The 21770-nt window shown below is 39.3% G+C and overlaps 1 protein-coding gene across 2 annotated transcripts in view; it reads right to left on the bottom strand.

The window, feature by feature from the left end:
- Window positions 1–1850: 1850 nt before the first annotated feature.
- The window catches only part of LOC106067669 (ribosomal protein S6 kinase alpha-3-like), a 35113-nt gene continuing 15193 nt past the window's right edge, over window positions 1851–21770 (bottom strand). For both annotated transcript variants that reach the window (XM_056034210.1, XM_056034211.1), the window contains exons 11-19: window positions 17477–17557; window positions 15561–15671; window positions 13656–13779; window positions 11912–12069; window positions 9840–9916; window positions 8388–8488; window positions 6531–6611; window positions 5391–5483; window positions 1851–2605 (exon numbers count right to left, since the gene is read on the bottom strand). In XM_056034210.1, the coding sequence (XP_055890185.1) occupies window positions 2415–2605; window positions 5391–5483; window positions 6531–6611; window positions 8388–8488; window positions 9840–9916; window positions 11912–12069; window positions 13656–13779; window positions 15561–15671; window positions 17477–17557 (1017 nt within the window). In that variant the 3' untranslated portion in view covers window positions 1851–2414. The remainder of the gene's footprint in view (window positions 2606–5390; window positions 5484–6530; window positions 6612–8387; window positions 8489–9839; window positions 9917–11911; window positions 12070–13655; window positions 13780–15560; window positions 15672–17476; window positions 17558–21770) is intronic.

Below are 21770 nucleotides of genomic sequence, written 5' to 3' on the forward strand. Positions count from 1 at the left end.
TTTTTGTAAATTTATCTCTGCTAGTCTTCCCACAATGCACAAAGGAGCTCAGAACTTGAAGTGATCTTTTGTACATCAATGCTGAAGATATGTTTCTGTACATACCTGCAGTCGGATGTTTTTGAGTCAAGCGTCAATAAACCATGTTTCTTAGCCAAATATCAGTGAACTGTGTAAGTTGTGTGTCAGTCGTGTCTGTGAACTGTGTTTCTAAACCAAGTGTCCGTGAACCTTGCTTCTAAGTCAAGTGTCAGTGAAACATGTTTGTAAGCCAAGAGTCAGTAAAATGTGTTTTAGACCCAAGTGTCAGTAAGCTCTGCTTGTGAGCTAAGTATCAGTGAAATATGTAAACCAAGTGTCCTTGAACTGTTTTTGTCAGTGAACTTTGGTTGTGAGCCAAACGTCAGTGAAATATGTTTGTAAGCCAAACGTCAGTGAAATATGTTTGTAAGCCAAACGTCAGTGAAACTGGAGACCATGTTCGTAAGCCAAGTGCCAGTGAAATGTGGTTGTAAGCCGCATATTTCTTCATATCACTTTATCTTCTTTCGCTCTTGGACTGTTCCTTGAAGAACGACAACTGGGGAAGTCAAAATGTATAAACAAAGAGCAGATAACTTTTAGAATTATTTATTGTTGAACTCCCCAATGCTAACACAGTTACTTCAATCACTCCTTAGTATTAACACACTTTTAAAAAATCATTTCAAATCTTATTTAAAATCTTTTAATCGCTCATCCAAGCAAGTCCCCTATAGTCTCGCCCATCGTGGTTCGATGGTGACCACTTTGTCATCCAGGGGGCTGAGGGCTTTGCACTGGGGTTTTATGCCTCCTCATGTGGCTGGTGAGACCTATGTGAGCCCGGAATGTTCGGCCGCACACTGGGCAGGTTATTCCACCTGGAGCCAGTGTCGTTTGCCTTGCTTTTCTTCTCTGGCGTTTTTCTTCTGCCAGCATTGTTCTTTTTTTTCTCAGCAACCTGTGCGCCAGTTTTCATAGCGCGACGCCATGATGCTCTGTCATGTGCCTCTGTCTTCCAGGTGCCCGGGTCTATGCTGAACGCCTTCAGAGAAGGTTTGAGGGTGTCCCTGAAGCGCTTTCTTTTGACCACCTTGCGAGCGCTTTCCTTCGCTTAGTTGGCCATACAAGAGTCTTTTAGGGATGCGGTGGTCTTCCATTCTGCAGACGTGACCAGCCCATCGCTGCTGGGACTGCATCAGGATTGTGTGGATGCTTTGCAGGCACGCTCTTCGAAGGACTTCAGTATCTGGTATTTTGTCTTGCAAGTCCCTTATGTTCTCGTTGTCTTTTACTATTGGCATATTGAAGTACCGTTCTTTAAAATATTATAGTCCACTATTTATCCAGTGTTTTCTCACCCCCAAACTGACTTTGCCCTAGTCACATGACATTTACGTTCTGGTGTCTAGTTGCGTAGTATCACCTTTTCCCCTTATAGTAGGACTTTAAGTCACGGATTGACGTCGTGGAAAAACTGTCTAATAAAATGAATATTATTTTAAATATTCATTAAATATAAGAAAAAAAAAGGGAAATGAGATTAAATGTACAAGAACTCTTTATTTCTTTCTTCACCACTATGACATTATTCTATGCTAGCATCACACACCAGCAAGGCCCGTTGATTAGTTCCTAAGCTATACAATGTTTATTTTGGCATGGAAACCCCCCCCCCCCCCCCATTCCTTTTTTTTTTCTTTTTTAATTATAACAATAATAATAGAAATTCCCACAAATAAACGATACCCCAGAGCCAGCGAATTCTAATATCTGTTACGTTGAATTGAACGGCCGGTAAATTCGAGTATCAATTCTCTCCCCCCCCCCCCCCCGGCCCCTAACTCTCCACCTTAAAAATCTTGTTTACACTATCTGACATTTTCTTTTCAGTTCTTAATTGGACTATTTGGTAGGCTCTATAAATAGTTTTGGCCCGGGGGCCATTTTTTCTTATTATTACGTGCTATACACCGTAACGCTTAAATAACATTGGCCAGGACCCCGCCCACCTAGATTGAGCTCTTTCAATACAACTGCCCCCCTTTTGGTCTGTCAGTTCAGGTATATGTTGAATTTGAACGGCCAGTTTTAAAACGCACTTCCAAACACACTTCTGGCGGGCGTTACCGGTGGACAATGCTAGTTCATTATTATTAATATATATATATATATATATATATATATATATATATATATATATATATATATATATATATATATATATATATATATATATATATATATATTGAAATTTGAAGAGGGTAGGGACATCCACAAAAACTTCCCCAGGCCCTCCACTTGCTAAAATCCGGCACTTATAGTAGGCTACTATCTAGAATACTCCAAGTCATCTGTCGTAAAATGTAGTTTACAGTCCTCCAAGCTCTTGGTCATTCATAGTGATAAGATTCGGTTCTAAAGTTCCTCATAGTCCTTGCCTGGTTCGTAATCCGAAAGTTTTGTTTCTCTAGTTTCTCTTTCTTCGAGTTGTGCTCCATCTGCCTGATGAGACCGCCCAGTCTCGTGTTCTGTGTCACAACAGTGGACCCATCATCGCCGTCGTAGAGGAACGGGTCAAGGTCTGAAAAAATAACGTTATCTTCACTCAGAACATTGTTGGTTCTTTTTTAATTATTTAAAACAGAAAATTGAATAAAAAAGGGGTGGGGGTCGGTGGTTGAGGGGTTAAGCGCTTGGCTTCCGAACCTGGTATCCTGGGTTCGAATCTCGGTGAAGACTGGGATTTTGAATTTTGGGATTTATTGGGCTTTAATGGGTAACTGACTTTGTTTGGGAAAATAAAAGATGTTGGTCGTTGTGCTTGCCACATGACACCCTGCTCGTTAACCGTTAGCCAAAGTTGCGCTCCGAAATACTTTTTCATCAGGCGTTTCAACAAACAAAGAAAAATAGGTACGAAACTGTTTTTTTTTAAATAGTACGGTTGGGCGACAGGCCAGCAACAGAGCACTGAATGTGCATGCAATTAATGATTGCGTTACTGTTTCCACTTAAGGCCCTACAGAGGAACAACTTTTGGGGTTACTATTTCTCAAAGGGTATGCATGCATCCTTTCACAAATGTTACAAGTGAAATTTTCGAAAAACACCCACTTCTATTAGCAAAATAGTTTTGATTTCAACAGACGGAGAGATGCAAGGAATGGGTTTTGTTGTTATTTCGAATGAAGAAAAATTAAGCATTAGGAAGCACTATGCGCGCAGACATTGCCTGGAGAGATGGGCAAAGTAGTGGAATTGGCGATGAAGTTCAGTTGACTCTTGATAATCCGACGTTTACGAGATCGGTGTGGAGTGGGGGTGTGATGGATTAGCCAAAAAAATGCCGGATTACCAAAGGTGAGCTATAGTTCAAGTTGAGTTTAAAATGTAATTAGGTATTCTCTTCGACTTTCAAAGGTAAACATTAGTCGAAAAACGAAAAATATATTGATCTAAAAAAATGCAAAACATAATTTCAGCTTTCAGATATTGGACCAAATTAGGCCAACAATGTAAACCTACCTACATTCTAACATGTACACGTACAACAGTATAAACTAATTATGTCAGCGCCGCGTCGGATTAGGAAGTGTCGAACTGTCTTAAGTCAACTGTTCTTTATCTTATATAATACAGACGTTACTTCAAAAAAGAAGATGATTACGTCCTACGCGTCATGCATTTAGTCATGCATATTAACCAATGACTTAAATTCTGCCAAGTCACTGGTTTTCCTGGCTAGCTCAGGCAACACATTCCGTGCTCTAATAGCACTAGGGAAGAAGGAGTATTTGTACAAATTTGTCCTAGCATATGGGACGAGGAATGTGCCTTTATCTTTGTGTCTTTCAGAGTATTTTATTAAATTTTGTTTTTGTATTTGAAGATTTCGAAGAACGGTCAAATTTCTTCCGAGTGTTATAGGCTACCATTGTTTTTTGCGTAATAAAACGGGCCCCCTTCAAGATGTCTTACTAAACTCGATGCTGATATTACGATTTGGCAAACATATGTATCTATAGGCCTACTGGGAAGTTAGGAGGGTACTGCCTCGAAGGTCTAGCGCACATATGCATCGGCCCGTCCCCTTGCGTTATTTTTACTAGGAGAAATAATGCATTGTAGACCCGAGGAGAATGAAGTAAAAAGGGGGGAATGGGGGGTGGGAGAATGTTTTTTTTTGGGGGGGGGGAGGGGGATGGGGGTTCAGGAGGGCGTTTCTAGTAAAAGTTTGTGAACTAAAGATGTTTATGGTATAATGGTTCCCATATTATGTTGTAGCATTAAAACTGAATAAAGAATAGTTATGTTCCTTCTTCCGCATGCCTTTTTGGTCAACTTTGACTTAAATGATTAAGAAATGGGAATTAAAAACAAACTACAAAAATAAAAACGTAAATATTTAAACATAACTTCTTTAAAAATCTGGGCAATTAGTTGCATTTATTTTAAGGGCATTATCCATCTGACTAGATCTACTTGCTTATCAATCTGACTAGATCGACTTGCTTATCAATCTGACTAGATCTACTTGCTTATCAATCTGACTAGATCGATCTACTTGCTTATCATGACTAGATCTACTTGCTTATCAATCTGACTAGATCTACTTGCTTATCAATCTGACTAGATCTACTTGCTTATCATGACTAGATCTACTTGCTTATCAATCTGACTAGATCTACTTGCTTATCAATCTGACTAGATCTACTTGCTTATCAATCTGACTAGATCTACTTGCTTATCAATCTGACTAGATCTACTTGCTTATCAATCTGACTAGATCTACTTGCTTATCAATCTGACTAGATCTACTTGCTTATCAATCTGACTAGATCTACTTGCTTATCAATCTGACTAGATCTTCTTGCTTATCAATCTGACTAGATCTACTTGCTTATCATGACTAGATCTACTTGCTTATCAATCTGACTAGATCTACTTGCTTATCAATCTGACTAGATCTACTTGCTTATCAATCTGACTAGATCTACTTGCTAATCAATCTGACTAGATCTACTTGCTTATCAATCTGACTAGATCTACTTGCTTATCAATCTGACTAGATCTACTTGCTTATCAATCTGACTAGATCTACTTGCTTATCAATCTGACTAGATCTACTTGCTTATCAATCTGACTAGATCTACTTGCTTATCAATCTGACCAGATCTACTTGCTTATCATGACTAGATCTACTTGCTTATCAATCTGACTAGATCTACTTGCTTATCAATCTGACTAGATCTACTTGCTTATCAATCTGACTAGATCTACTTGCTTATCAATCTGACTAGATCTACTTGCTTATCAATCTGACTAGATCTACTTGCTTATCAATCTGACTAGATCTACTTGGTTACCTCTGAACGACTGGTCTTCTTCTTCCTCCTTGTAGAATGCTCTCCGGAATATACTGCTTCTTGTCGCGCTCATCTTTTTGCCAGAATCGTTATCTATTTTTATACGACGTCAAAAAAAAGTTACAACAGAGAGAGTAACACAGTTACACAGACTAACAACTCAAAAATACATAAATGTAGGTGTTATGATACATAATTTCAATGGGCGGGACATGTAGTCCGCATGCCAGACAATCGCCTTCCCAAACGACTTCTTTAAGGGGAGCTGTGTGCATGAAAGCGCTCCCAGGGAGGTCAATACTAGCACTGTAAAGACACTCTCAAGAGCTAGTTCAAGGAGTGGGATATCGACATTCACAACTGGGAAGCACTAGCTCTCGATTGCTCCTGTGACAGTCGGAGTCACGAGATACGAAGCAAGAAGATTCGCCAGCGTGAAAGAGTGCAGTCCAACAAAAAGCTGAGAGAAAAAGCAGGCCTATCTGCAACTGACGAAATCTAACCATGCCACATATGCCGCCAGGATTTTTACAGTCATCTTCGAGTACATAGGAAATGAGAAGTGTTTATCTTCGATCGCGATATATAATCATCATCATGGAACCATGTTCATGGATGCAGTATTTATATCATTGAATTGAGCTTGCAGATACTGATATCTAAGTTACATGTGTTCAACCACCATGTTTCTTCATTATGTTCCTAAAGAGCCATCTCCGTACCATCAGATGTTAAGTTACTTCAGCGAGAAAAAAAAAAAAGGTCTAATTGACAGTATGAATAACGCAACTCTTCAATAAATCCGTGACACCTAGAGCGGTTAGCTGGTTGACGCTAAAAAGAAAAATAAAAGACAACTTTGATCTAAGACAAAACAGCAATTATAATCCGTGACACCTAGAGCGGTTAGCTGGTTGAAGCTAAAAAAAAAAAGACAACTTTGATCTAAGACAAAACACCAATTATAATCCGTGACACCTAGAGCGGTTAGCTGGTTGACGCTAAAAAGAAAAATAAAAGACAACTTTGATCTAAGACAAAACACCAATTATAATCCGTGACACCTAGAGCGGTTAGCTGGTTGACGCTAAAAAATAAAAGACAACTTTGATCTAAGACAAAACAGCAATGATTCATTACCATTGTCTGTATCACGATCTGTCATGCTGGCGTCAGTGAGAGTGTAGTCGTCATTATCCTCACTGGGAGCTTTACTGGAAACTGAAAAGCAAAATCTTCATTCGAAGTCAAAAGGGGCGTGGTGGCCAAGCGGTAAAACGCTTGGCGTCCAAATCGTGGGGTCTCGGGTTTGAATCTCGACGAAGACTGGGACTTTGAGGACGCCCCCCCCCCCTGAGTCCAGCCAACTCTAATGTACCTTACATACGTTGGAGAAGTAAAGGTAATTGAGTTGGCCACACTACACCCTTGTTACCAGCCCAACGTATAATGTAATTAGGTATAGTCACCTTTCAGACCATGCGTTCTATAGGGCAGACGATGTAAATATAATTTATTTCTGTGGTCCACGGTTAAATAGGGTGTCCTGTGGCCAGCACAACGACCAACCGCCTTTTTTTAACCCATTAGAGCTGGCTAGACTCACAGGCGCCATAAAACGACCGAAATAAAAAAAATCCCAGGATTAGAACCCGGGACCCTCCGGTTTGGAAGACAAGCGCCTTGCCACTCAGCCACCCCACCTCCCCGAACGTACAAACAGATGAGCCTTTCATCAACTGCCCAGGTATATTGCAAGGCTCAGAAGGTGCTTCCTTTAAAAGTCACGTGAAGAAATTAGGCCCATTAGGGCGTTTGTGATGGGCCCCAGTAACAAGCTGCAGTTAATATCTTATCTTATCTTATATAATACAGACGTTACTTCAAAAAAGAAGATGATTACGTCCTACGCGTCATGCATTCAGTCATGCATATTAACCAATGATTTAAATTCTGCCAAGTCACTGGTTTTCCTGGCTATCTCAGGCAACCCATTCCATGCTCTAATAGCACTAGGGAAGAAGGAGCACTTGTACAAATTTGTCCTGGCATATGGGACGAGGAATGTGCCTTTATCTTTGTGTCTTTCAGAGTATTTTATTAGATTTTGTTTTTGTATTTGAAGATTATGGTTCAATGTTTTATGTATATGCGGACTTTTGACCTGGGGAAGAGGAGAAAAGCTTCCCTATATCTTAAAAGTCATAATACATTTAATACTTAGCTTCACAACTGTCGAAATAATGAATGATTCACACATGTTGCATTTACAAAGGCAGCACTCGGTAAAAAAACAAACAAACAGTAACTAGAGTATTTTAGTATTTAATATAGGTAAATGAAATAATGGACAGTCCTGACCAGGGCAAGAACCATGTAACCTCCGACTCGAAACAGGACCAGGCGGACAAACAACTCGACTACCCAGATAATAAAAAAAGACACTAAAATACTATACAAACGTTTGTATCGTGAATTGTTCGCCTATTCCGCTCCGCACTTTAACACACAATAACAAGTGGAAATACTCTCGTACTCTCTCCCCCTCAGTAGCTTTCTCTATTTCTCTCTCCCCTTCTCTCTCCCTCTCTCTCTTTCATTCTCTATCTCCCTCTCTCTCTTTCTCTCTCCCTCTCTTCTGTCATCTTCTTCCTCCTCCACCCTTTCTTTCTCTATCTCTTACCTTCTCTCTCTCTCTTTCTCTCTCTCTTTTTTTCTCTCTCTCTCTCTTTCTCTCTCTCTCTCTCTCTCTCTCTTTCTCTCTGTCTCTTTTTCTCTCTCTCTTTCTCTCTCTTTCTCTCTCTCTCTTTCTCTCTCTATCTCTTTCTCTCTCTCTCTTTTTTTCTCTCTCTCTTTCTCTCTCTCTTTCTCTCTCTCTTTCTCTCTCTCTCTCTTTCTCTCTTTCTCTTTCTCTCTCTTTTTCTCTCACTCTTTCTCTCTCTCCCTCTCTTTTACACTCTCTCTTTCTGAAATCTATTTGAAAAAAAGGTCACTAACGTTTCTCTGGGTTTTCCGGATCGGCAGCAGGCCTTAGAGGGTAGACCACAGTGTAGTCCTCAATGAACAAAGGTCTCCCTGGCTCCGGTGGCGGCACTTGCCTGGATACAAAATACAATCATACAATTAAATCCCGAGAAGAATTTTAAAAAATAAATAAATAAAGTCTGTCTAGATACAAGATAATTCTATGACGTCAAGACAGATTAGAATGTGATATTTAGATTTAGTTTTCATTGTTTCCAATCTGACCAAAAATACGTAATGAAAAACCTGATGGACTTTTCAAAATGTTACCCAATTAGGTTGGACCAGTGATGCCCTAACCCACAGACCGTGGGAGTATTTCCGGCCTGTGGTATTTACGGCCCGTAATGTTTTGGTATTCGACTCTTCGAAACCTGAGCACGCAGTATTCAATGAAGACACAGAGTCTCGTTTCAATGGATAAAAAGAAAGCAAAGCATCTCTTTCAGACTTGCGATCTATAAAGCTCATCTGTTTCCATGGGCAACGGTTACGTGTTACATAAGATGTCACGTGGCAAGCACAACGACCAACCGCCTTAGCTTTTCCGAACCAAAGATCCATCAGAGTTAGGTGGCCTCAGAGGCGTCCTAAAAATCCCGAATTTCAAAATTCCAGCCTTCATCGAGATTCCAAAATGTTGGGCGCCACTTGTTCCAAACTTAATTTATTTTCAGTCCACCCCACACCACCAGGCACCAGCAATTCTTCGTTAATTGTTAAAGAAGAAAAACTATTGTCTCAGATGGAGGAACGAAACCCGAACTTTTGGCCCGAATAGCACAGTCCACAGCAGCCCTTTCAAAACTTAAAGTAATATGGTAATATGGTTAAATAACCCTGGTTATGGCCACATTTTTATATGCTTGTGAGTCTTGGACGCTGACTGCTGAGCTAGAGAGGAGGATCCTAGCAATAAAATTGAGATGCTACAGAAGGATCCTTAGTATCACGTTCAAAGACCGCGTGGTCGAGAAGCCAAGTACGCTTGAACTTGGCTTGTCTTGGCTACCTAGAAGGGGGCTCGAGGTTCGACACCCGACTCGGGCAGAGTTGTGTTTACTGAGCGCCTAAAGGCAGCACGGAAAACCAACTCCTAGATACCCCCTCCCCCCACTGGTCCACAAATGAGAATGGACCGAAGCGCTCTGAGCATGCTGTAAGCATGAAAGTAGCGCTATATAAAAGTTATAATTATTATTAAACCAAGAGATTAGAGATAGGGTTATTGCAGCGATCGGACCCCATGATGACCTGCTAACTATCGTGAAAAAACGCAAGCTCAAAATCGTCCCGCTGGACGACCGGGGGGGGGGGGGTTGGCAGCGGTCAGGGTGTGAACCCGGGGCCATCAAGACGACCGTACGACATTCCAGACACTCCTCGGAACGTAATGTCAATGAAATAGAGACAATATTTACTTACAGATAGTTCTTGACGTACGCTATGCCGCTGGTAATTAGATTTGGAGACGCCATGAAGGCAGCCCAGTCAGAGGTCAGCTGAACAATATAGGTATTGATATTTAAATATTTATCATGATTTCATTATTATTAATATTTATATTTTCATTCTCATTATTACTTTCTTCATAGTTTAATGAAGTTCAGTATTATTATTATTTTTAAGGCATTAAATCAGTGGCAAAGCTAGGATGGGGGGAGAATTTAGAAATTTCCCCCGGGCCCCCACTTGATGGGGGCTCCCAAATGAGTGTTTTCTACATTAAATATTAATATTACGAAAAATGCAGGGGCCCCCAAAGAGGTTAACCCCCCCCCCCCCCGGTCACCAAAGATGGAAAATTCCTAGCTACGCTCCTGCATTAAATAACTCTCTGGTAGTGCCAGGTTTCACAGCTCCAGAAGGAAAACAAAGTTCATTGTAATTCGCTGAAGTTAGTCTCATAGCAATTAGTGGGATTTGCTTTTGCATAGAATCTGAGATTTTTATACATGGCGTAAAAAATATTAATGGCTAGCTTATTTTTGGTATATCCCGTTGTCTGGACTCTGTTAATGTTAATTTTTTAATGTAAGTCGTTAGTGGAGGCGCTGATGGCTGAGTGGTAAAGCGCTAGGCTTCGTAACTGGGGGTCTCGGGTTCGAGTCCTGGGATTTTTTTATTTCTGGATCTTTAAGGCGCCTCTGAATCCACCCAGCTCTAATAGGTACCTGGCATTAGTTGGGAAAGTAAAATCGGTTGGTCATTGTGCCGGTCACATGACATTCTCTTAACTTTGGGCCACAGAAATAGAAGAACTTTAAATCATCTGCCCCATATACCGCAAAGTCTAAAAGGGAACTAAATCGATTGTAACATTGAGTGAAATTTTTGCCCGTGTTTCCATTTTTGATTTTCTCAGGAGACTACATCTCAAGGAATCTAACAAATACATGATGGAAGCATTTTAAAGCTCGCGACAGTCCACAAATGTCAGCTTACATGACTTAAATGTTAAAAGCTATGTCAAGAAGGCAAACTATTTATGATGTAAAAAGAAAACAAAAAGTAAAATTTTTATTTCAGATCTATTGGGCAGATGATGTAAAGGTTATCCTTTTTTTTTTTTTTTGGACACGGTTACCGAGGTTGTGGGAAGGCGCGGTGGCCGAGTGGTAAAGCGCTTGACTTCCGAACCGAGGTCCCGGGTTCGAATCCTGGTGAAAACTGGGATTTTCAACTTCGTGATATTTGGGACTCTAGTGGGTACCTGACATTAGTTGGTCCTTGTGCTGGCCACATGACACCCTCGTTAACCGTGGGCCACAGAAACAGTTGACCTTTTACATCATCTGCCCTATAGATAGGGGAACTTACTTTTTTTTTTACTGAGTGTGTCATGTGGTCAGCACAACGTCCAGCTTCTTTTGTTTTTCTCCAACCAATGGCAGGTACCCACACCAGTCCTCTTATCTTGACCACCATGTGAAATACCGTATTGACCAGTGTTTCTCAAACTTTGTCCTTAACGGAACACTTCGCACATTCTGAGCATTTAGCGGAACACTTTGCCTATCTTTTTTTTTGAGAGATTAACTCTTTCTCTCCGTAATTATATTTGCACGTTTTGAAGGAATTCTTCATTTTGCTCATTACTATTTCACTCCCCCTGTTATGATTGGACTTCAATAACTTTATTGTTTGTTATCAGAAAATGTTGTATTTGGTATAGAATTAAAGGGAAGTGCATGCTCATTTTATATAATTCAAAGTCAAGTTTAAAAAATTAAACATTAATTTAATTTAATGAGGTAAAAATTAACGATGGTATCGTCGATTAGGAGAGAAATGATTCTCGTGATAGCTTACTAGTTAATTATTCCAGTATTTCGTGGAACAACTAATCAGGCCTCACAGGGGTCCTGCGTAACACAGTTTGGGAAACATTACGGTATGGAAAACAGCAGCAAAAGACAACAAGTTTTGACATTGAAAAACTCAGAAAAAAAAACAAACTTTTAACTTAAATTTCTGTGTGTCGTTTCTACACGTACCTCGCAATCGTATTGCCTCATGGGATAGAGCGACACTTGTCGTGCGTACTTCTTGGCCATATTCGTCGTGTCGTCAATGATCTCCGTCACCGAGTCGCATTTCGGGATGAACGTCTGAGAGCTGCACAAGTCTGCTGGCATGTTGTGCATCGCGTTGGCTTGGTGGGTGACAGAAGCGGACATCATTCAGTCATGAATTATTTATTTTTTTTTGAAAAATTGCAGCGATTTTTTTTTAAGCATTGTTTCCCATTTTTTTTTTTTTTTTGGCATTTTTTAAACTTTAGAATCTCTATGATTTTAAGTCACACCAAACTTAAATACAAAATCTAATAGACTTAAAAAAACTGCTCATAACTTTTTTACAGTGATACCACCAGATAATACAAATACATTTATCAATCTTATTTTAACGAGATAATAAAATTAACTTATATACAGGCCTAATGCGTCTAAAAATAATAATTGAAGGTTTGCGGAGCAAAAACCATGATTGCGTTAAAATGACAACTGCGCCAACACGTTCTGCTTCGAGTTCCGATATAAACTGATTACATTGAGGCTAATTGTTCATCAAAGAAAACTGAACAATTCTAAGACATCACTGAAATTTAAAAGTGTTTATTTTTTTAATGTAAATATTGTTGCTTTTGTTGTTGTTGTTTTTTTGTTGAAATTTTGTTGTTGTTGTATATAGAAAAGGGAAATAAATCTTACAGCCTTGAGATATTGCAATTGCATTACTTCAGGAACAAAAGTCAGATTATTTGCAGACGATTGCATAATATATAGAACAATAAAAACAACACAAGATACAGAAATATTACAAAGAGAGATGAATTACAGAAATGGGAATCAAATTGTTATAATAAATGAAAAACTGTCATGGAATCCACATATTGATGAAACTACAAAAAAATCAAACAAAGCATTAGGATTTATTAAAAGAAATTTCTATAAATCAAATGAGAACATAGAACTAAAATGTTATTTAACCTTGGTTAGGCCAATAATAGAATATGCATCCTCTGTTTGGGACCCCTCAACTCAAGATAACATTAAGAAACTAGAACAGACACAAAATAGAGCAGTGCGATTCATAACAAACGAATATTCACATTTGACTAGAGTAACACCTTTAGTAAAATCACTAAATTTAGAAAGCCTTCAGGACAGAAGGCTCAAAAGTAAAGTAGCAATAATACATAAAACACTGAACTATAATCTTCAAATACAAAAACAAAATTTAATAAAATACTCTGAAAGACACAAAGATAAAGGCACATTCCTCGTCCCATATGCTAGGACAAATTTGTACAAATACTCCTTCTTCCCTAGTGCTATTAGAGCATGGAATGGGTTGCCTGAGCTAGCCAGGAAAACCAGTGACTTGGCAGAATTTAAGTCATCGGTTAATATGCATGACTAAATGCATGACGCGTAGGACGTAATCATCTTCTTTTTTGAAGTAACGTCTGTATTATATAAGATAAGATAAGATATATGGCTGTAAATGTGCAGTTCTTTCTCTTTGATACTCATTGGTGGTTTTTTTTTCCTATGAAGTATTTTTTTAAAAATATATATTTTGCTTGTTTAATCGTCTATAACCCCCCCCCCCCCAAAAAAAAAAAACAAGAAAAAAAAACACTAGGGTTGTATTGTTAAAGTTAACACTTAAATCTTGATATTTGTTTGTATTCATGACCCAGCCATCTTGAAATCAAGCAGCCAGCCCTATTACCTGGGCATGGAAATGGCGGGTCATATCCCAGCGCATCGACCTTCTCCCACTGAATATCCTCAAAGAAAGCGTGCGTCTTGACTTCACCATCTCCCAGTCTTTCTTTAGGATCTTTTATAAGCAGCTTCAATTATAAAATAAAATATATTCATACATAACAAAACCCGTTGCAGAATAAAATTTGGGTTATTAAATAATAACAAACCTACCACTTGTTTATGCGGTAGCTGACATTATAAAGCTGCGTTTAAACATATTGTTTTAAATGCCGACCAGAATAAATAGAGAACAGAGGCTTCAACCAAAGTAAGTTGGAAGCTGAATAGTCCATATGTTTTCTACCGATCTTGGCACCTTAACCGACGTTAGTGTCTGATCATATTCTTCTTTCCCTTTTTTACAAAGTTTAACTCACCTTGTCTGTCTGGTAGAAAGCCTGTACATGTTATCTCTCCCACACACAGTCTCGGATCAAGTTGAAATTTTACACAACCATTTCTTATTCCTGACTAAACAAAAATAAATAAAAAAATATTGTTAATTAACTACTGATAATTAATTATTTTGTTTGGTATGAACAAGGGAAAGAAATCGTACCTATCAAATGTGGCGTTATAAGTTGAATTAGTCATCTTGAGGATCCCGGCGCCCTTAGTGAACAAGCCCTTTTTTTAGGCATGTGAAAAGCGATCACACTAATATTCACACAGATACCCCCATTCTCCCACCCCACCCACCCCCCTTCCCAACTGGTCCAGACAATCGATGGGATCATAGCCCATTGAGAAAGTTAAAGGCATTTAATAGTGTAATGACACAAGATGCGTAGAAGTTGATGTGAATCGGGTTTTTCCTAAGTAATGTGACGAGTAAGAACAGAGTAGGATTATGAACAAGAAGAATAACGGACAAGACGCCTTAGAGGACGACGCTAGGCTAGCGACGACAGAGGACTGTGCCCTTTTTATTGTTTATTAAATTGTTGAAGTTATCAGCCTGCGTTATTAAGTATATTCTTGATTCATTCTGTTGTTGTGTCATATGGACTCGCGTACACCATTAACATATATATACTCATCAACAAAATAGACCATCAACAGATGTGGCGACCCCTGACGGCCAGGGCGTCATTTTGATCTACAATCTAGTTAACCTCATGTTCTGGATATATCTATCTACAATTCTACACTTGGCGAAGTACACTGGAGAAGTACTGGATTAACATTCGTTTATTTCTACTAGATCTACCCTACGTCTGTGCTAATTATCTGGACTGCAGCTGGATTTTGGCATCTTTGTTCCAGTGGATCTAGACTTTCTATTAGAGAAAATTCGAAACCGTTACCAGCGTCTAGCTTTGTCAGCCAGGTTGGATATTTTTAGATTGAACTTGGATCTATATATAGATCTATATCTATTGTGTCTGAATCCAGAACTATTTCGTCCGTTGAAGTGATCTAGGGCAGTCCGTCGTCAGTATACCTCTATCTATATACCTCAAGAGTGAAGATACCTCATTTTGTCAGGTTTATCTGTTTATTGTGAGTACGGGAAGTCACCTGAGTCTACATATCTAGTATCTACAAGCTGACCGTTAGAGTCACCTTGTCAGGTTTGTTTTTCAAGCTATTAGTCTAGATCTAATTGACTGTTGCAGTGTTGCTGAGCTTGGAATCTAATCTACACACGAGTGATGGTATACCCTACTACCACACTGCGTGACCATCTAACAAGCCCAGTATGAACTAAAGCTCATGTTTCGGGTACTTTTGAACAAGCCCAGTATGAACTAAAGCCCATGTTTCCGGTACTTTTTGAACAAGCCCAGTATGAACTAAAGCCCATGTTTCCGGTAACTGAGACTTGTGCTAACCCTGTAATGTTCACACATTCAGACCTTAATACCTTGGTAATAAAACTTATGGTGTGCTCATCGTGAATACCGGAGTCGAAGGTGACATCTTTCTCTAAAATGGCCGTCATTAGGCCTCTTCGTCCTTGACCTTGGAACGGCATCTTCAAGTAAGAAATGGGAGATTTGTATTATTGAACATGTTCACCATAAATTAAACGATGTCAAGTTCGTTAAATTAAACTTCACCCCCCTAACTAATAAGGCAACGGTCCTGTGTGGTAATAATAATAATAATATCTTTATGCATCATTGGATACTTTCGTATCAACTATGATATATCATGGCTAGTTAGTTGTCCATTTGTTCGAGTTTGAGAACAATGATATATATGACTATTGATTTACAAGCGGAAATGATTAAAGAATTTGGGTCTGCAGCATTAAAAAGGTCAAACAAATTTGCATATCTTTTAAAACATAGCTTATCAACGTATATACTGGATACACCGATAAGCTATCTGTTAATCGCTCAGTATTCTGAAATGTGGCTAAATATGTGGGGGCTTGTACACATTGTTTCTCCCACACCCATTCTCGGATTAAGTTGAAACTTTTTTTTATTGTAGGCCCTACCTGACAAAAACATGAATAAAAAGAAACAACAATTAGTCATTTTAATTAATGATGATTGATTTGTTTTCTTTGATATTGGAAACAAAAAAGAAATTAACTGCTACATTATTAGGAGATGTTATTCCTGTTACACCCCATATAAGATTTTTTTAAAAAGATCTTTTCTTTTACAATACCTCTATTCAAGTCAGAACTTCATGGAACTAGACATCAGCCAGGACCCAGCCATGCCCGGGTATGCTATTCTGCCTCAACGTGGCACCCGGGTGGAAACGATTACTTGAAGTAATTAGGCTACATGAATGGCAAAACAAAACTCTTGTGGGAATGTCCAAGGAAATGCAAGAACTTTCCCTTTGCACGGTGCGAAGTTGAAAGAGAGCCTTCCACGTCCCTGTCGATAATCCATGCGCCGTTCCTCAAGGAACCGTTACACTAATGGCGAGTCCTGCACGGTTAGGTTGGTACAATATAGGAAAATGGAGGGGGTTCCCGGTGTACTCGGCCTTCGGCCATTCATTCTAGTCCATACGCCCGAAGTGCCGGATATATCGGAAATAGCAATGTTTTACATAGGCATTGACTTGGACCTCTTCCAGACAGAACGGTTGGGTTCAAGCAGGCTTACACGCCTAGAGTTCGAAGAGCCTTCGGCTCAACTCTTTTGACAATCAAACGGACCCAGCCTGGAACGAGCCTGGAACGAGCCTGGAACGAGCCTGGAACTAGCCTGGAACGAGCCTGGAACTAGCCAGGAACTAGCCTGGAACTAGCCTGGAACTAGCCTGGAACTAGCCTGGAACCAGCCTGGAACTAGCCTGGAACCAGCCTGGAACTAGCCTGGAACCAGCCTGGAACTAGCCTGGAACCAGCCTGGAACTAGCCTGGAACTAGCCTGGAACTAGCCTGGAACCAGCCTGGAACTAGCCTGGAACTAGCCTGGAACTAGCCTGGAACTAGCCTGGAACTAGCCTGGAACGGAACGAGCCTGGACGCTGATCTTCAAAAACGTCTGTAACGATTTTCCTAAAAATGTAACAGTTGATGCATATTGCTGAGAAAGGGATTGCTAGCTCGTTGGCGGCATGTGGAAAACTCTGGTTTGACCGTTACAATTTTTTATATAGTTATATAACATCATGACATTTATTGTATAGTGATTCACTTTGTAGTAATATAAATTTGTTATTATGTCAGACTCAATATAAAATATTCGTTGTTTTTTTTCCTATTTGAAAAGATTATTTTGAAGATGTTATTGGGACAACATAAAACTTCCCTTCCCACATGCGCGCAAGAAAATAGTTTGTGGCTCCTGATCAGAGTGAACCAACCTTTCCATGCGCCAGAGTGTAAAGAATTATTCCCAGACACCACCAGTCGACTTTGTTGTTGTACTTGTCATAGTTTATCATCTGCAACACACCAAAAAAAAACAACAACACAGTGGTGAAAATAAACACACATTTAATATCCAATATTCATCAGTAGGCTTACCAGGAAAAAGAAGAAGAGGCAGACAGAGAAAAGGATGGGAGGACAACATAAAAGAATGGACGGGCCGGCCGTTGAAAGAGGTCTCTAACTAAGGCAAAAGACAGAGAGGAATGGAGAAAGACGGTCGACGAATCTAGCATGGTGCCCCGACGATCCAACAGACTAAGGCAAAGGTAAAAGAACATCATGATAATAAAGTGAATGATAATACCAAATATTTACTACCGGTTGTCACACAGTGGCGTAGCTAGGGTGGGGCAGGAGAATTTGAAAATCCCCCCCCCCCGGGTCCCCACTTGAGGGGATAGCCAAATGAGTGATTTTAACATTAAAAATGAAATATTACGCAAAATGCAGGGGCCCCCCAAAGATGTCAAGCCCCCCCCCGGGCCTCCAAACGATGAAAAACTCCTAACTACGCCCCTGCTGTCACACCTTAGAACGCAAGCCAGGCAAGAGAAAGCTCGTAAGGCGTTAATTCGGCCGTAAAGATGGAGCAGCCATCGGAGAGTCTACAGGAGATTGTTTTGTTCCGAAAGGAGCAGGCACACGCGACCCTTCCATCCATTTTGGATCCGTCAGTGTCAATGGTGCCACCATCTCCGTAGTTACAATATGGCCTTTGATTTGTATGAAGCTAAATCAATCCCTTGATGAGATTTGTATTAGATCTAAATGATACAATTATTTTTTTAAGCTTTTAAGAGTCACGAGATGGATGCCTTTTTGAAAATTTATAATTGGCAGAAATAAAATATTGATGTTTGTCTGCTGATAATGAAGAAATATAGTCTTTGAAATCGCTTTTCTGCCCCAGAATATTTTTCACTCATTCATTTTTTTTTCACTAAAATTAAGTGTGTTCATGCCATCGTTTCGCTCAGATACCCTGTTTATTTATTTCAATAATCTTAATAATCTGCCGTTTTTTCTTTCTTTTAATATAAATGTTTATGTTTATTACAAGACCGATTTCAACACTAGAAGCATGAACTGTACGTTACACTAAGAAATAGGGGCGCGGTGGCTTAGTGGTTAAGCGCTTTGCTTCCGAACTTGAGGTCCTGGGTTCTGATCTGGGTGAAGACTGCGATTTCGAGTTTTGGGGTTTTTTGGGCGCTCCAAAGTGCAATTAGCTCTAATGGGTGTCTAATTTTAGTTGGGGAAAGTAAATTCGGTTGGTCGTTGAGCTGACCACAAGACACCTGCTCTATAACCGTTCGCCAAAGAAACAGATGACCTTAACATCATCTGACCAAGTGGCGTAGCAATTATGACGCAAAGGGGCTCAATGAACCCGGGCCCACGACCATTATAGCCCACTGCGCTTCGGCCCATGACTCTTGTGTTGTTGAGAACTTGGGGGTGACACCAAAGTGAAAAAATAAATTCACTTTTGTAAAAACCGATAAAAAATAGAATGTAAAAAGCTCCCTCAAAAATTCCTGAAAGTTGTATCAACATTACTATGAACTTTAAAACCAGTGTTTGAAGCTTTAATGTAAGGATTTGCTTTGCATCAGGTTTTGTAAATTGTAATGGTGGCTAGCCCTAACCGTGCGTTTAAAGTGACAATCGTTTCCATAGCGTCAAATTCTTTTTTTTTTCCTTGTCTGTTCATAAAACCAATGGTAATAGTACAGGAATGGAGGGGGGATGGGGAGAGTTTGGTTAAGAAACAGGAATAGTCCTGAGTGTCACGAATTAAAATTTCGATACAGCTGCAAAATTATTCAATTTTCTCACAGCTCAATATGTTTTTGTTTTGTTTTGTATTTAAAATATGTAATATTAACTTTTTCTTAATCCGGATCTGAACTGCTCTCCTATCTATGGGTTCAAGCTGATCCGTCAGCTGGTAAACGCACCAACAAAATCATTAACTATGAACAACATTGGATCTTCGCACTTTGAAATGAACATGAAAAACTGATCATGTTTTGACCAATCTCTAATGCAGTGATTCCCAAACTTGTCTCGTAGACCAGGCCCTGCCATGTTTTCTGGTTTTCGGTAGACCACCTGCTTAACTTTCAAATTTTTGTAAATTCAACCTTTAAAAAAAAACTAATTTCTATTTGTACAAAATGTGAGGTAAAGTTCCCCTCTCAGACCTTGTGGTCTATAGAGCAGATGATGTAAAGGTCAACTGTTTCTGTGGACTACGATTATCAAGGGTGTCATGTGACTAGCACAACGACCATTCGCCTTTTCTTTTCCCCAACTAATGTCAGGTACCCATTAAAGATGGGTGGACTCAGAGGCGCCCAAAAGATCCCGAAATAAAAAATCCAAGTTTTTACCAGGATTCGAACTCGGAACCCCCGCTTTGGAAGCCAAGCTCTTTATCGCTCAGCCAAAACGTCTCCTAATTTCTATCTGTAGAGAGCTGAAAGGTGAACAAGTAATTTAAAGCTACATATTAGAGATTTTAGAGATCTCCTTTTTTTTATTGATAAAATTAAAAAATTCAAAACCAATTAAAATAGCAATATATATTATTGGAATCTCCAAACACAATGGCCTTAAGTATCATTGTAGAAGTTTTCGCAAAGAGTTTCTCGTGTATATCTTGATGTTTCACGTGTTGCTCGAATCCGCGAAGATATTATCACTATCGGGAGAGTAACTGTCGCCTAAACCAGTAAGCCTCGAGCAAGAAAGGCTTATGAGTCTTGGCTTACTACCCACCTAGCAGAAGTAAAACTGAATTCAAAACTCTATACTGCCTTGCAATTCAAACATGGGAAAGGTTTTGTGGGTCAGCCCTGAGGAAAAATAAGGAGCCGGCGTTTCTTATGCAGTTTGCAGCACACATCACTACATCCTGTTAGAACCTGTGACGCTGCTGAGCCCAAACGTATATATGTTGTTTACAAAGAATTACATATGAAGCTTTTAATTTTATAACTCATGCCACCGAAGCGAACTTGAACTGTATTGTTGCTTAAAGAAATTCTTTTAATAATATCAGATCTGGGTTTGTGTAAAACAGTTTTTTAAAACTACAACTGCTGGTAAAAATTAACGATTTACCTATGGTGTTTTCCGTATATTGCCATAAATAAGTAAATTTCCCCTTTCAGACATTTCGATGATGCCATGGTCATCTGACGAGCAGGATGTCACGTGGGCAGAACAACGACCAACCGCCTTTACTTTTACTAACATTAGCTAGGTACCCATTAGAGTTGGTCTGTTTAGTGATCTCCGTTGACGGAACATCCAAAGAAATAGAAATTAGATAGTCATTTCTAGGTTTTCATATATGTGAGTATCAAACATCAGCAGAATTTGCTGAACAAATGCTCCAAGTAATTAAAAAAACATTTATCCTTAAATAAACTACTAGGCTAGAGCTATGAAGGTGCTTCCAACATGATTGGATACTAGAATGGCCTTTGGGCATTGTTTCATCAGAAGAAGCCGCTCGCGCATTAAAAAATAGCTGCACTGGCTTCTTACTTTGCTACTTAGAAGGCCAAAGAAATGTCCAGTAAAATAAATATTCGATCTATTTACAGTTAAATAATGGACGTAGAACTAGATACTAGTTTGTATCAATGTTTCAAAGTTTAACACCTAGAAGTGTTTTAGGAATGTCAATGTGTAGAATGGAAACTTGGACTCATAAAACATTTCTTTATATATTTGAAACTCCGTTAACTCGTTTCATTCTGTTCAAAAATTGTACAAACATTGACTTTTAATTCGTGTTGGAGTTCTAACAGAGTCAATCGTAATAAGATGATTAAAAAGCTACTCTACTTTCATTGGAATGTCTTTTGGTCAATGTACCGATACATTCAGATTACTCAATGGACCTCATTCACCAATCGTAAACAAACAACATTTAGCCACGTGGTGCTCTATCTCTTCTATATAATTTACGATCTCATGTTTAATTCATGATGGTTGTCAAGTGACAGTTTTTTTCCATTGTTTTATCAATAAGATCACGTGACTAAATGTTGTTTGTTTACGATTGGTGAATGAGGTCCATTGTTTTGTCATACATTGTATTCTTCTTATTGTGAGAGGGGGCCCACCAATATATTCTTGAACCCGGGCCCATGGGTATCATGCTAAGCCACTGATCTGACCTATAGATCGTAAGGTCTGAAAAGGAAA

This window comes from Biomphalaria glabrata, chromosome 6 (assembly GCF_947242115.1).
Source record: "Biomphalaria glabrata chromosome 6, xgBioGlab47.1, whole genome shotgun sequence".
Lineage (NCBI taxonomy): Eukaryota > Metazoa > Mollusca > Gastropoda > Planorbidae > Biomphalaria > Biomphalaria glabrata.